This window comes from Patiria miniata, unplaced genomic scaffold, assembly GCF_015706575.1.
Source record: "Patiria miniata isolate m_02_andy unplaced genomic scaffold, ASM1570657v1 HiC_scaffold_22, whole genome shotgun sequence".
Classification (NCBI taxonomy): Eukaryota; Metazoa; Echinodermata; class Asteroidea; order Valvatida; family Asterinidae; genus Patiria; species Patiria miniata.
The window spans coordinates 5,826,539-5,842,266 of NW_024037061.1; the positions used below are offsets into that span (position 1 = coordinate 5,826,539).

General features: G+C 41.3%; 1 protein-coding gene across 3 annotated transcripts; it reads left to right on the plus strand.

Moving 5' to 3' along the window:
• Positions 1 to 77: 77 nt before the first annotated feature.
• On the plus strand, positions 78 to 14,756 carry LOC119730443 (protein NPAT-like). Of its 3 annotated transcripts, none has more exons than XM_038203332.1 (14): positions 78 to 153; positions 1,956 to 2,057; positions 3,238 to 3,338; positions 3,728 to 3,788; positions 4,858 to 4,933; positions 5,147 to 5,211; positions 5,849 to 6,310; positions 7,222 to 7,315; positions 8,054 to 8,242; positions 8,630 to 8,816; positions 10,254 to 10,512; positions 10,895 to 12,942; positions 13,235 to 13,264; positions 13,520 to 14,756. In XM_038203332.1, the coding sequence occupies exons 2-14, from the start codon at positions 2,024 to 2,026 to the stop codon at positions 13,601 to 13,603; spliced, it is 3,690 nt and encodes a 1,229-aa protein (XP_038059260.1). In that variant the 5' UTR covers positions 78 to 153; positions 1,956 to 2,023; the 3' UTR covers positions 13,604 to 14,756. The 3 variants fall into 3 exon arrangements, with proteins under 3 accessions (XP_038059260.1, XP_038059261.1, XP_038059262.1); XM_038203333.1 differs by having other exon boundaries at positions 91 to 196; XM_038203334.1 differs by having other exon boundaries at positions 97 to 200.
• Positions 14,757 to 15,728: the final 972 nt, after the last annotated feature.

Here is a 15,728-nt window from a genome sequence, read left to right on the forward strand (position 1 = left end):
TTTATGTTCGACTAGATTTCCTTTTTTGATTTTTTAACCGAAAAAGTTAATAATGTGAAAATATTAACTTTGAAAGAGGCAAGGTTTCGCGCAAAATTGATTGAGGTTTCTGAACTTTCTGTGCTGAACGTGCATGGCTGTTGAGATGTGAAAGTATGGGCAAAACTTTGCTTTGTGTCGAAAACTGTCGATGATCGTATGTACGGATCGATCACTGTTCAGACTATGTTCAGACTAATCTGTAGCTTTTATTTATGAATATGTTGTTTGAATAATATTTTTTTAATAAATTCCCAACTTAAGCTTAAGTTACATGACAGCGCTATCTCTGCAGTCATGGCAGTGCTTAGCACGTGTCAAAACAACATGATCATTACATTACTACGACAGCACCGTCGGCATGACGCATTTGCAAACACAGGGTTACCTATATGCCTACACGTGTCAGAACTCGGTCTCGCACTTGTTATTGTAGTATTATGCATGCATGGGAAAAAATGTTGCAGCCTGACGCCACTGTTCTCTTCATATTATTATCTCAATGAAGGTCAGTCATTGCAAAAACGCAGCTGGCTATCGTTACGGCTGCCGTAACGCATCTCCCATTTTCTTTTGTTACGGTAGTACTGCAACTTTTATAAAAACATGAGAAGAAAATATAAAATTAGAAAGAAAAAAGTGAATTCGAACGTTATGAAATTCAGACTTCATTTCCCTTTAAAAAAAATCCTCCAAAGCCTCAGGTTAGAAAAGGGAAAAAATTCGAGTGCAAAACTGAGATGCGAACCCGCAACCTCGCAGTGCAAAATCCTACCCTCTATCGACCGAGCTGTCGCACTGCTCGCTAAAACGTGGGGAAACAAATAATTATATACCTGCGTGCGTATCAAAAAAGTATCGTAGAGGGCGCTAAACAACGGCTGCCGTAATGATAGCCACTTCGTTGCAAAAATGATGAAAAAACATGAATCTGGAACTGAGGAATATTTTCAATTTTGTAAGACAGTAGGCCCTACTTAGAAAATGTTCTTGACTTTCCATAGACTTTGTACACAATCGTGGAAGTGGCGTCAGGTTGCAACATTTTTTTCAACAAAAGTTTTGCCTTTATGTGCTTCCTTCCTTAGATTTTGTTAGGCCTAATTGATATTTCTGACATGTAGCTAAAAGTACTGTTGTTTTCGTGTCTGGTCACCCCTTTTTGAAACGCGTCCACGTGTTGTGTAGATTACGTGATATAGTGTTCAATTTATCACTTGTTCCTTTCTGCTAAATAAAGGTTTCTCTCATATTTTGAGCATCTTTTGTGCAAGAATGGACAGTATTTTTTGGCAAGAAATTAACGGACAGCATGTAAGAACAGACAATATTTGGCAGGAACAGGTACTTGCAAGAATGCGGATAGTATTTGGCCAGAACAATCAGTAGGGTCTATCACCAAGTGGTCTGTATACTGAAATCAGTGCTGCAATGCACGACAGCACGCGGACACTATTAACATGTAGCACCAGACATGATTTGGCATGTAATGCGTGTTAATTAGTGTCCTGCAGCTACTGCGCATGCTTTAATACCGGACACTGTTTGGCACCAGACAGTTTTTGGCATGACAGCGAAGCATGCTAAATTTCCTGAAAAGTTGTGTTCCCTGAAGAATGTTTTTCCAGGTTAATTTGGTTAAATAGCATGACAAATCAATTTCCCTACCTGTTATGTAGACATCTAGTTATCCTGTAAATATCCTGTAGTTATTTCGGACAAACTTTCTCCAAAACTCCCAAATTCCCCTCAAAATAACATTTACAAACGTTCACCTTTATATTCTTTGAGGGATTGTTTTAACACCTGCAGGTTTCTGGGTTGTTTAAACAGAGAAAATAAAAAGAAGCTTTACTGTAGTTACTTTGTATTTTTTTTTTGATATTCACATGGTATTGTTTTTATTTCTGTTACAGTTTGCCAAGGAATGTCTTGTAGTTGTACAGTACTTCAGTGAGCAGGCATTTAACAGTGTGGACTCAAAATGCTTCCATCTGACATTGCAAGACTCGTTCTAAGTAAGCAAAAATATTGAGGACATATCACTGTAGTATAACCATGTAAAATTGCATCAATTGTACACCATCTTCATAGGAGATTTGAACTTGAAGCCAGTAGCAAGTTCTTACGAGGTGTTTTTAAAGTGTGGGTTGTATTAACACTGTGCTACCAAAGAGCTTGTGGTAACAAGTTCAGAAGCTTGCTTGAGTGGGACTCGAACCCACAATTTCCCGCTTACTAGTGCAGACATTCTAACTGCTAAACCAACATGCTTACCAGGGTTGGCTGTCATAATCAATTACCTTTTCCTTTCAACTTTAAGATCAATAAGAAAGAATTGAGTATTGTAGCAGTGCACTTGGACAGCTACGTCCATGAAGAACAATATAAAAATCTGCACACCTATGTGTATATCGCCCCAATGCAAGATGTCATTCTTACAAGTAAATATTATTTAACCCTAACCATCCCAAATCCTCCAAAATCCTTATTGGAAATTGGAGGAATTTGCAGGATTGAAGTTACATGGCAAAAGTGCGTTGCTGATTTCGGAGTACACACTGTGTCAAGGTCTTGGGCCGGACCTTGTGTTGCTTATGCTCATTCGTGCATAAATTTAGTCCTTGATTATACTTGAAATCCTCCGTACTGCTCCAGGATGTCACTGGCCAATCCGCAACATATTGACAGTCATAGCCGGAGGATTTTGCAGGATTGAGGCAGTGGTCACCCCTCCAAGAACCACATTCAAGAAATAATGGAGGATTTTGCAGGATTGAGGCTATATTTATTTTGCCATGAGGCCAATTGGAGGATTTTGTAGGATGCAGGTTGCATCCTAGCAAAAATGCCTAGGGAGTTAGGATTAAAAAACAATTAACAAGAAACATTGGTGACAAAGTAAAGATTTGTGTGTTGTTAGAATTGATAAATTTAGGGATAAATTGTATCAGATTGAATGTTCACACACAGTGTATGTACATTGTACAGTGAAATCTTGATAAGTCAAACCTCAAGGGAACAGGTTCAAAATTTGATTTAAGCAGAGTTTTGAGTTAAGCAGGGTTGTATATCGTCGTTATATTTCTGAGGGCAGTGGATTCTTTGTTTGACTAAACAGTTGTTTTGAGTTGTCACATTTAACCTACCAAGATTTCACTGTATTACCATTCCATTTCACCATCTCTTTTCTCCTAGTGTACCTCAAAGATGAAGGGCTTACTCGCTCTTATCAACAGTTCTTCAAAGAGAGTCCACATCTAGAAGAACTAAGATGTCATCCGGATGTTGAGCCCTCGGTAAGCGTAAAGAGCTTAGCTATGGCATATATGGAACCTCTTGCCAGTTGTTAAGTCTGACATTTATTTTTAAAGGCAAAGCACATAATATTGAATAGCCTTGGTCAAGGCGCTAGTTGGACCCAATAGACCCAAATCAGTTGGACCCAATAAATTGGGTCCAACTGATTTGCATAAAAATGGTGGCCGCGTGAGGTCGCTGTTCGCGCTGTATTTATAATACACTGCATGCATAGCGCTAGCGAGGATATCGTTACCGCGCTATGGCCGGGATGCATGATGAATAACAACTAGCGCCTTGACTAAGGCTAAATATTGAACTGCAATTATGCTCTGACTGACAAAGGAATATTAAAATGAGTCCAAATAATTTTCTTTTGTCATCACAGGTCCCGTACGAAAAGGGTTTACCAGAGATTCTGAACGAGTATGCAAAACTCATCAATGCAAGTGAGTGGTTTACAAGATGAGATTCATAAATACATAAGACAGTTTGCCCATTCCTATTGGTCAAGACTCTGTCACGTGTGGTCTTAAACTGCCATTGATAAATACCTAAGACTGTTAGTCTGTTCCCAATTGTTGAGAGCCTGTCATGTGGCTGGTCTTAAACGGATGATAAAGACATGGCTGGCTGGTCTTAAACACTTTACTAGTGTCACATGAAATTTGGACTCCTACAAAATCCAGTGCCTTTAATTTTACCGTTTTATTGGTTGAACGTTCACAATCCTCATGTAGGCATGTGCAATACTACCAGTGAGTCGGTATTTCATAGTCCTAAATTCACAACGCACTCACCACAGCTGCATCTGCGCGTCATCGCGCAGTACGTGCCAATCTCTGAATAAGGAGTTGTTTACATCTTACTCGCGTGCTGGACACTCCATTATATAGCTAGAGGGGTGTTTCGAAAAACAGAAAGTAAACTTTCTATCTTAAAAAAAAAAAAAAATTCCATCTTAGAAAGTAAACTTGTTGAAAAAAATGTTAGAATTTTTTTATTTTTGACTTGTTTTGACTTTTGGACCAAAAGGTTTCGATTTTTGACCGAAAAGGTATTTATCAATGGGTTCCCCTTTGGTAATTATTAGCATTCCAGACTCCAACCAGTCTTAAACATAGTGTTTAACACCTTCCAAGCACACATATTTAAACACTGGTCAGCGATGTTTAAGACCGGTGTTTGAAACTGTGGTCCGTGCCACACGCTCGCGGTGCGCGCTTTGCGCTAGCTACCACTAGCTGCAAGAGAAGCACTGATGTGATCTCCATATTAGGAATGATGTTGAGCAGATCACACACACATCGCACACACAAAACAATTATTTACTGCAGTGATGTGAATTAGTCCTAATGTGAATTAAGCTGTTTTTAATCCCCTCGGGGCGCATATCACCCTCGGCTTCACCTCGGGTGATATGCGGCCCTCGCGTGTTAAGCAGGGCATATCCCACATCACAGCAGTCAACAATTGTTAAATGTCTAATGTCTGTCATTTATTTGTTGTTGTGTACAGTCAAGGATAGATTGAGCTGCAACCAGGTGGTTAATTCACTGTGGAAGATGCACACTGAGGTCATCAGTCAGTTAAAGTAAGTCCCAATTTGGATGTTCAAATCTTGCTTATCCAGCCATTTTCAAGTAGGCAGTATTAGATTAATCTCATTGACAAGCAGTTACGACAGGCCTTTTGTTTTACATGTAACTATTGGAGATTGATAGGATTCAGCAACATGCCTGGTATATTCAAGAGGGAATTGCGTTCAAATTCCAGACTTAGTTTATATTCCTGCCTTATATTTCAGGTTTCAGTATACTGGCAATGCTGGATTACTACAGACACAGGAAAAGACAAGCATTAACCAACGAGGTGAGAACGGAGATGCTTGTGCAAACATTTGTTCAGGTCACAAACCTTTGCAATAGACCTTTATCAAGCTGCCACCATTTCAGTCATGTTCCTGTATCCAATAACAGTACTATATGAATTTTTTTTTGTGCAAAAAGGAACCAGACTACTTTCCCTTCCAGCGTCGTTTTGGTTATATTGATTTGAATGGGAAAAATTAATTGGCTGCAACATGATGATGGTCTATTCATTGATGAACTGTTGCTTGTCCCTATTTTCCCATTTTTTCCAACTCTCCATATTAACCTATCGTGGTAGAATTGTTTCAACACAGCTTGTGAAATGTTCACCAATTACGTGGTATACAAATGGACGTGGAACGTGCACAATCTGAGACAAAACTTAACGCACATGATTCCATAGGGTTGACTAAGGTCGTGACTAACTCGCAAACGGGGTAGGTTCATTTCACCACGTTTTCCCTTTATTCTATCTTTCAATTATCCCAGTCAGTGAGGAATTTTGCTATGTTCCCCTTCCATTTTAATGTTAATTAATAGTGCTTCAATTCTCCTTCCTTTTTCATGCCAACTTGCTGTCTACAAAAACACGCATGAATTTCATGAAACAATTCTTCTTCTTTTTTGTTAATACTCAGCTCTTTCCAGGAATAGATTGATAAGCTTACGCAAGCAGCAAGAGTTACAACGTAAAATGGTCGCCTCCCAACCCATAGTGACTATGCCTACAAGCAGTCCTAACTCTGTAGCAAGCACTAGCCAACCTGAGATAAGCTCTGCATTAAGCTCCTCCTACTCAGCGATAGACTCCTCCTACTCAGCATTAAACTCCTCCTACTCAGTGATGAACTCCTCCCATTCAGTTCCAAACCCCAGTCACTTTGTGGTCAATTCAGGACCAGTGACTAGTAGCAGAGTCTGTGTTGCTACCAGCCCCATTGATATTGCAAATGGGAGTACTCCTGCAGCACACAGCAGTGACATGATGCAGAGGGAAGGAACAAGATTATTGTCTCCTGAGATGGAGTTTGAGATGCAGGAGGGTGACACCAGCAGACAACAACAATCATCAAACCTACTTGACCTTCAACGTGGCCAAGGTTAGTTAGTGCAAACTCAATATGGTGTGATGGCAAGGAGTGTGAAATCACTGGACGGGAGGCGGAGGGAGGTAGTCAAGATCAGCCAACACTGAGAGACTAGTAATAAGACACTGCTTCCATGAAATGAACCATGCTGTATTTGTTTCATTACTCTTCATACAGTTTAGTTTCAATATTAAAAGTTGAAAAAATGCTGTAGGAAATCCCTCCCATAGAATACATGAAATTGTTTTTATCTTCAAGCAAACTTACATCCTGATTGGTCAATCCATGGCAACAAACCATGCTACATTATCGCGTATACCGTGGACCATACCGCACTCCGCATATCATGCTATTCCAAGATGCGCACGCCATTCCCACTGCAGCACGCATATGTAACAGGTTAACTGCTGAAAAAGTTTGCGTACATCATTCATGTTTCATCTTTACAGTACGTCAAGTTTGCTTGAAGTTTGCTTGAAGTCAAGTTTGCTTGAAGATCAAATGTATCGCAAACGCGTCCGTGTATCCACTACAGATGATTTTTGCTGTGACATTTTTTTAACAGCCAGTACGCGCTTAAGTTGTTTGCTTATGTTGTTCTTGCATGTTGCATTTAGAGTACACTTTCAAATTTAACTCCATCTTATTTCATTGTGTTCTACAAACACACACGTGAATTCAAAATGTCTGCGAGCAGGCCAGCTTCAAAGTATCTCTGTGCGTAAGAATGAGTTAGCATTAATATAGCTCTGTGGGCCCAAACGTAGCCATTGTTAAAACAAACTTTCCAAACCGTTGCTGAACCAAACCCAAACCTGGACTTCAGGATTGACTTACATCAGTGGTTTCATCATTGTGACAATGCAGTATAGAATGTAATCACAGATCAACAATTGAAAGTCTTTTCTATTTCTTTGCCACAGTGGTTATACCAGAACAGAGAACGCCAGCCAAATCCTTTCACCATGCAGGAACGCTACAAGATACTCCCATCGGCAAATCCCCCAAAAGAAAGAGGTACACATTATTATGTAAAATATCCAGAATTGTATGGAAGGGTATGTTTTAAGGGATTTCGAATTGATTTTGAGAATTCTGACCAGTAGCATCCCCCCCCAAAAAAAAAAATGTGTAAAAAAGTGGAGTGTACAATAAGCTCTGGCCATGTTGCAAGAAGGTTTGCATTTAAGACATGTATGAAATGGATCAAAATGATCCCTGCCGGAGCTTTTAGAATGCGACGCCAAAAATGTGACGCCAATGGTACATATAGAACATTATACCTTTGGTCAGTTTTTGGGACAGACAGACAGACCACCAAGCGACAGACAGACCACCAAGCGACAGACAGACCACCAAGCGACAGACAGACCACCAAGCGACAGACAGACCACCAAGCGACAGACAGACCACCAAGCAACAGACAGACCACCAAGCGACAGACAGACCACCAAGCGACAGACAGACCACCAAGCGACAGACAGACCACCAAGGGACAGACAGACCACCAAGCGACAGACAGACCACCAAGGGACAGACAGACTACCAAGGGACAGACAGACCACCAAGGGACAGACAGACTACCAAGGGACATGTAGAAGCTCCTGCCAGAGCTGAAAAATTGTGATAGGAACAGCTTCCGTTCATTTCATGCAATATTTGGCCCCCCCCCCCCCCCCGCCACCCCTTCATGAAGTTTTACTTGAATTCTCTGAATCCTATATATTTATCAATATGTCTTCTTTGACTTTCAAGTGCTACACCCAGACGCCTACAGGGTACCATGGCAACCACAATATCACCTCGTTCTGACACCACCTTGTCAGCCAATCAGTGGGAGGATCATGAAGATGGGCGGGACTTACCGGAGGTTCTGGAGTCACTCATCAAAAATATTGAATTCCAAGAAAAATTGGCGCAGAACATCAACAAGGCTATTCCACTGTGAGTATATGCTCCATTTACTCATTGATTATAATGCACGTAAGTGAGGCTTAGGTACGTCTGTAGGTTCACTCATGCACTCATGAATCCAGTGAGTTTACAGAGAAATCTGACTAGGAATATCAACTAAGGTCAGGCAGTACATGATGGATGGCTTGATTAACTTTTGTAAAGAGGATCTTGTATATTTAAGTATTAGGCTGAGAAACACTCAACATGGAATTAAAATTCATGGAGAGTCATCATAGCTAACCCACTGTTTGTAGAAGAAAAAAAACATTGTTCTTTGTGTTCTGTACTACTCTTTGTGATGTACAGTTGTACACACTCTTGGATTGATCAACATGTATTCAATATGTTTGTGTCAAACATGTTTTTGGCCAACAGTGAGAATATGGACAAACAGGCAGAGCCACTCAAATCAGCCGACACAAGCAACAACCTAGATGGCCAATCATCAACATCCATAGAAGAACTTCTTAATCTTCAAATGAGTGATGACACTATTCATGACATCGTGCAGAAGACCAGCTCAGATCCTGCGTTTGAATCCTTGTTTTCATTGTTCAATCAGGTAGGACAGAGTATAAGTAGATTTTCACTCCAGTCACAATGAATTCATTAATTTCTGAGATCTCATTCTAAGGCTGTACATTTTTGAATAATTTGTATCTGATTATTCCAACTTTGACTTGATCGAATATTCAAATATTAAATTTCAGAATGCACTAATCAAGTCAAACATGATTGCTGTCACTGAAGTATTCGTCCCAACGCACGGTGCCCCACCGCAAAACAATATAGTTCCATTCCACATTTAATAGAACTTCCATTTCACTGTCACACTATTGTTTGCGCTCTGATGGCTCTGATGCTGTACATTCATAGTTCCAGTTTACATGTTACCAATCATATGATGAGGATTTACTCAGGGGTTGTAACAGATGGAATGTTCCATACCAGCAGGCTTTGCCTCGTTAAATGGAGCATTCCTTGTGTCACCTCATGTAATTATTCTTTCCATTGCACTCATAAGCAGTCATTGTTTGTATACTGTAAGGCACTGAACCAATTTGAAGTGGAATTTAAGGTATTGTATTTAAATCAAATTTAATTACAGCTACACTTACATTACAATGCAGTAAACTCTGGCCAAGCCGACATCGTACAACTCGTCAAATCGCTCACGTCAGCCGTCTGACTAAAGTCCCGATTGTCCGTAATGCATTTCCATTGAATTTTTTATTTCTAAGTCGGCTTTTATAAGTCACCATTTCGCTCAAGTCGTGTTACTCTCGGTCCCCTTTCCATAAAAAGCCTAACAAATTCCTTTGTGTAAGTCGGCATTCAAAAAATCATGCATTGGCATCGACTTCCTACTGCGGTCGGCAAGAAGTGTCGAGTGAAAAGTGTTTTGGCACGGCCCGTGATCGCTAGCTGCATGCATCGGTGTCGCAAAAGGGTTTCCTACCGCATACATCGCATATGCATCGTGAGCATATCAATACCAGTACCCCCTCTAGTCTGTACGCATGCGCTCTGTCCATACCAGTTAATATCAGTGCTGCCGTCAAATAACTGTGCACATACATGTATTACTGTTTTGTACACGTGGTCTCCACTATCAATACCCCAAACGTGATGATAAAATTCGAGGATTAATTTGCTGGATTCAACTCAAGCATTAAGGAGATAAACCAGGGTAAATTAAAGCTAATTAGTGCAATGAATCATGTGTGCAAAAGACCATTCATGTAAGTCGGCAAAATGACGACTTACAGCAGATGTCGGCATTCACGTAAGTTGTCACAAATTCTCGGGTCCCAAGAGTGTCGACTTAGCCAGAGTGTTGTAATAAATCATGGCTTGTGTTGTATTTTTTGCATAGTTTATGCCCAGGGAAATTCAGAATTATAACTGGTGTTGAAAAGGTTTTTGTATAGAATGTATTTGGTATTGACGGGCAGCACCGTTTGTTAGTGCTTAAATATTTCAATTGTATTCAAAATAGAATTCTCAAGACGGTTCCAGTCAGCAACTTGAGAACCTCAGCAATGAAGCCCCTGCAGCTAACAGTGACATCATGACGGGCCAATCAGAAGTGCCTGCCACACTCCAGTCCAACCAATCACACAGCATGACTGATAATGGGGTGGTCCCACAAGCAGCCAATCAGAGTTCTGGAGAGGTAGTCCCTGTTTGTGGACCTGCAGCAACTTCAAGCTCTACCTCTTCAAGTTCTGTAAATGTAAATGAAAGCAGATATACAGGTATGGTGCCAAAGATAAAACAACATGTTGCAACATCTACTGCGTAAATCAAATGTCCCCAATGCATAAATCATATCTGCCTAATGAAGCAAGTTCTGGCGAGGACCCTTAGTAGACTAGTTGTTGATCTGTGATGTTACCTACTCCTATGCACTACTGTGAAAGTTCCTAGTCAAACCCAGTTGTCAATTGACCTATCGCCGTTTGCGAATTAACCAAGCCCCTTAGACATCCCTATGGAGTTTTTGTACACTAAGTTTTGTTTGTCTCAGATTTTGCGCGCTCCGCGTCCATTTGTATATCATGTAATGGGACAACATTTTAGAAGCTGCGTTCACGCGATATGTCAATTCTAAGTTTATTGTATTGTATCTGTCAATAGGTCAGCTGAATAGCACAAGTGTTCCACCTGCTGCCACCAGTTCCTTTATGGCAGTTGCTCAACAAGATGCTGGAAACCAGTTGACTACCTCATCAACAACGCAGATACCAAACCCATCCACAGACCAAGTAGTTACACTACCAGTCATACTCAATCAGTCAGGACCCTATCAAGTGGTACAGCAGCCTAATACTGGCAATTCTCAGGGGATTATTTTGAACAGTCCAGCCAGTTTGCCAGGTGGAACTATCTTCGTGTCTCCAGACGGCAGGATTCTTGGCACTTCAGGTGTAGTCTTACAGAGTGGCCAGCCATTGCAGGCAAGTGGTGTCGTGCAGAGTGTCGATATCAGACAGTCTGGCATGCAAGGTGTCGTTTCAAGTGGAGGAGTGGTACACAATGCTTCACCGAATAATCCTCGCCCCTGCCCGATTCATGAAACACAATCAGGCTACGCTGGGGAGAGTACTGGTGGTGCAAAACAATCAACTGGCCCATCAACACGATCAGCTGTCACACCATCAACAGTCAACCAAACAAACACTGTTTCCAGTGGCGGAGGTCAGAGTGAGGTTTTGCAGTTACTTGGTAGCATGGTCCAATCAGATGTTGGGTCCTTGTTTAGTGGCTCGCCAGAAAAATCCAATGCTAGAACGCCAACTTCTTCGAAACGAACTCCCCAAAAGGCCAGGTCAAGGAAGAGGGGAGCAAGATCTCCTAAAACACCTAGCATCAAAGGTCGCCCTGGCAGCCAAACATTGAACAGAAATAACCAGAACAACAATGAAACAATTGGGAGTCCTGGACTGAACCAAAGCACTTGTTCCACTGAGAGTGTAGTCAGGTTGCACTCAAATCAAGCCATCAGTGAGACTCAAAATATCTTCTCTGCTATAACTACAGAGAGACAGGTTTCGAACCCTGGATTGGTGTCTGGTAGACATGCTCCACAAGTTTCCACAACTTCCCCAATATCGCCTCCAGTGAATACTGGAAAACAGAGAAAACACATTCAATTCAAGCAAGTTGTCCTGCCTCGAGCACTTGATGTTGGGGGTTCTCTTGAATTGCCATCCAAACAGACACGACAATCCCCTGCCAGTACCACCAAACGTCCTAGAGCCACAAGAGCAAAAAGACAGGGTAGCAATGCACAAATGATGGATCAGAGCAGACCTTCTGATCCAACTATTCAAAAAACTGTTGCCACATCAGCCAATCAGTATGAAATGGTTCCAGCATCCAAACCAGCCAATCTCCAAGCCCAGCTTACCAAGTCAACACCAGAGAGGGTCCTTCACATGCCCAGTGACATGTCCCCAGAGGTCAACATTGCAGCGCAAATGCTAGTCTGCCTGTCAAACAGTCCCCCCTCATTGCGACAGTCTCCAAACCGCTTGCAGAGACTACGACGCAACTCTGGCTGCTCCCCAGCTAGAAGCCCAACACGGGATCACATTGTAGAGCTGCGAAAAGAAATTGGATTGACTCCAAAACACCATCGTCTTCAGCAGAACAACCTGACTGACACACTCTCAGCATCCACCAAAACTAGCCTGGAACAGCCTCATCCTAAGGAATGTTCCACAGGCATTAATGAGGTGAATGGGAGTGGCGGCAAATCCCAGGATAGATTATCAAATGAACAAACACAAAAGAAGGATGCAAATAACAGCAAGCGCAAATCAAGGACTCCTCGCAAACAGACGCACATAGTGACGGAGACTGTGGTTCTTACCGTGCCATCAGGACCCAGCCAGAAATCAAAGACCTCTGCAGCAGCATCTGACCACACCTCTGCTCCATCAACCATCCAAACCAGAGCTGCAACACTCAAATCCAAAAGTCCTGGAAAACTCACTAATGATGCCATTCCCACACGGAAGTCATCGCGGAACAGCAAGAGTCCTGGGAGGCCAACTGGCGGTGTGAATGGCCCAGGAAAAGGTGACTCGGGAAAAGCTGTATGTGAACATTCAGAACAGGATTCTGAGAAAACAGAAAGCAGAGGACAAAAAAGAAGCAGAGAGGAAAACACCAAAGAACAGGTATGTTGATATTAAACAGTGTAAATTAGAGCGTCCCATTCAAACATTGCCTACTTTCGTAATCTGTTTGTGCATAGCCATTGGGAACTTGTTGGCAACATTTGCGTTATTTGCATATAAACAGAACACACCCAGAACTAACCAACCAAATCCCTCTGAAATTCTATCGCACTTGTTAACCAATAGTTGAGCTGTTTCGTCAGAAACTGAGAAATTGGGACATCTTCCAAAATATTTATCTCTTATTTAATAGTTGCTAGTAATTGTGAATGTGGTGTTTTTCTTTTAATAGAGTATGAAGAAACCAAAAACTGCCAAAAACGTAAGTACATTGTATACAGCTCCAATAGCAAAATTAGATGGAAACGTAGAGTTAAGGCATTTGAAAATACTTAAACAAAACTAAATCAGGACTTCAGATGGCCATTCATCAAGACAATCGTGTGTAGTGCACTATTTGTATCAATAATATCATACTTCAACATGTTTAAGTTGAAGCACACTGCATTTGGTTTGCAGAAGCTCAACACATATAGTTTATTAATATCCTAGTTGTTCTTTTTGCTTTTGTCTACAGTCAAAGAAGACTAAGAAATCCAAAGGCTTTCCATCCAATCTTGATGTGGACAAGTTTCTGTCAAGTCTCCAGTATGCAGAGTGAAGACAGAGATACAGGGAGATACATGTTTGAGACATGGCTACGGGCAGATTGCCTAGCTACGGGCAGATTGCCTAGCTACGGCCAGCAACCTTTGTTTGCGCCTATGGAAGTAGCGGAATGCACTTCCAATAGACACGTCTCTCTGCCAGATGTAGCCAAGTCATTTGACCACCACATTTTTTTTTCTTTTTTAAATCATGTTCATTTAACATTATATTTAACCCTTTAAATGAAGGTTTGGACAAAGATAAACTAAAAGTAAAACTTAAGAAATGTTTTAATACATTTATTTACTTTGAATGTAAGGTAGAATTAATCATTTGGACTGAATAGTACCATTCTTAGCCACTCACAATATTTCTCTAACATCCGATCCAAAGAAAGTGTCCTACTTCAAAAATACAAAAAGTAAAAAGTTACAGATGAATCTGCAGAAATGATTGGATGAACCCAGGGTCATTGTTTTATACTGTATTAATAAACCAGTTGTTTTGTACAATTGCTGGCACAATGGTTTTTTGTGTATAACAGACGTGTCTCCTTGGTGTATGTTAGTCATGGTCCCAAGACACGCGTAGTGTGGTGTACAATCCAAGTCTCACTAACTGTTGAGGCCATTTCACACTGTGGTCATTTTCATGTTGCAACATGGGTCCACCGTAAGTGGAACTGGGTCCAATCAAACATGGAAAGGCAAGACGGCAGTCTGTATTGAAATACATGTAGAAAATCATTTTAACTGTAAATCAAATGGCAAGGATCTATATGTCAGTTATATAAAACAAATATTGAGTGGCTTGAAATTGTGAAACTCTGAGCCACTCAATATTTGTATACTCACCAGTTGTTCCCCTGGAAAAAAATTAGAATGCCCCCTCTTTATGCCTTGGTGTATATGAAACTGAATTTTAACTAGATTTCTCTATGCAAATTTAGTAGAAATTCTCAGTAGTATCTCTGCACAAAGCCTAGACCAGGACTCCATTTCGTGGCTAACACAGCCTTTGTCTGTTTGACAGAGACTGTACTTATTATTATAACACATTGGGATTGTGTGTGAACTCTCAATGCGATTGTGCGTTTCCTTTTTATGACTTTTTTTGAGACGAAATAACACTCATCCATTGATCAACAATTTCCATCATGGACTTCACATTGTATCAGTCTCAAAACTTTCTGAACGTTTGCTGTTTGACGACAACTTCTGATAGAGAACTTGGGGTTTGACATCTTAAAACAGCTGTCTTAGGGGAATAGGGGTTAGTAAAACATTGCGGTGAGGTTGTGCACAGACATGACAGAGGAAAGAACCTTTCCTGTGTCGTCTGAAAGAATCGGCAGATACTCAACTGCCTCAACAACAGGTACCAAATGTGGTGGTATATATTTTAGTTTTTACTTAAATGGGCTCCTATAGGTCTCTCTCAAATGATGGCACTTCCTACAAATATCCATGTGCATCGGCATTTCGGGCGTCCAATTTTCGTGACGTGCATCAGCTGTGCCCTATTTCGAAGAAATTTCTAACAACAAGCGCGCACATGTCGGGATAGTTTTGCACACTGCGCAAACACATACCTGATGGCATTGAATACGCAGTTGTAATTTTCCTACAAAGCTGGCGTCGTGTGAGAGAGATCTAGTGCATCAGACTGGTACATGTATTCTGCTTCTAGTTCTCAGGAAATGATACATATAGGCCTTGTGGAAAAATTTTCAATACGCAGACGTACGCTCAAAACGTCAAAATTTGTTGATAACTTTGACTTCTGTGCGACGCACATCTAGCGTACAAGTAACGAATTTAGCGCATCCATTATGTATGAGATGCGTATGAGTTGCGTATGCAGTGCACATTATTTTTCGGGCTGCGAATAGGTCAGTATGCAGTGCGCATGCTGAGCGTATTCCGGACGCACCCGACTTATGCCGACTGCATGCCGACGCAATACGTCGGCATTCGCTATGAGTTCGTTCAGCGTAGGTTGTATCTGCGCTACAGGTACGCTATGTATACGTCCAATATAGGCGGCTCATATGCTGACGGGGTGCGTGCCGGGAGGTCAGCGTATTACTGCGTATGAACCGCTTATCCCCCACGAACGCATAGCGTACTCGTACCGTG

Bases quoted from the DNA above. Each gene is read 5' to 3' on its own strand.
- LOC119730443 (XM_038203332.1), top strand. From the start codon at position 2,024: ATGCTTCCATCTGACATTGCAAGACTCGTTCTAA. The intron at 4,934-5,146 runs GTAAGTCCCAAT...CTTATATTTCAG, and splicing joins GAGGTCATCAGTCAGTTAAA to GTTTCAGTATACTGGCAATG. The intron at 7,316-8,053 runs GTACACATTATT...TTGACTTTCAAG, and splicing joins AAATCCCCCAAAAGAAAGAG to TGCTACACCCAGACGCCTAC.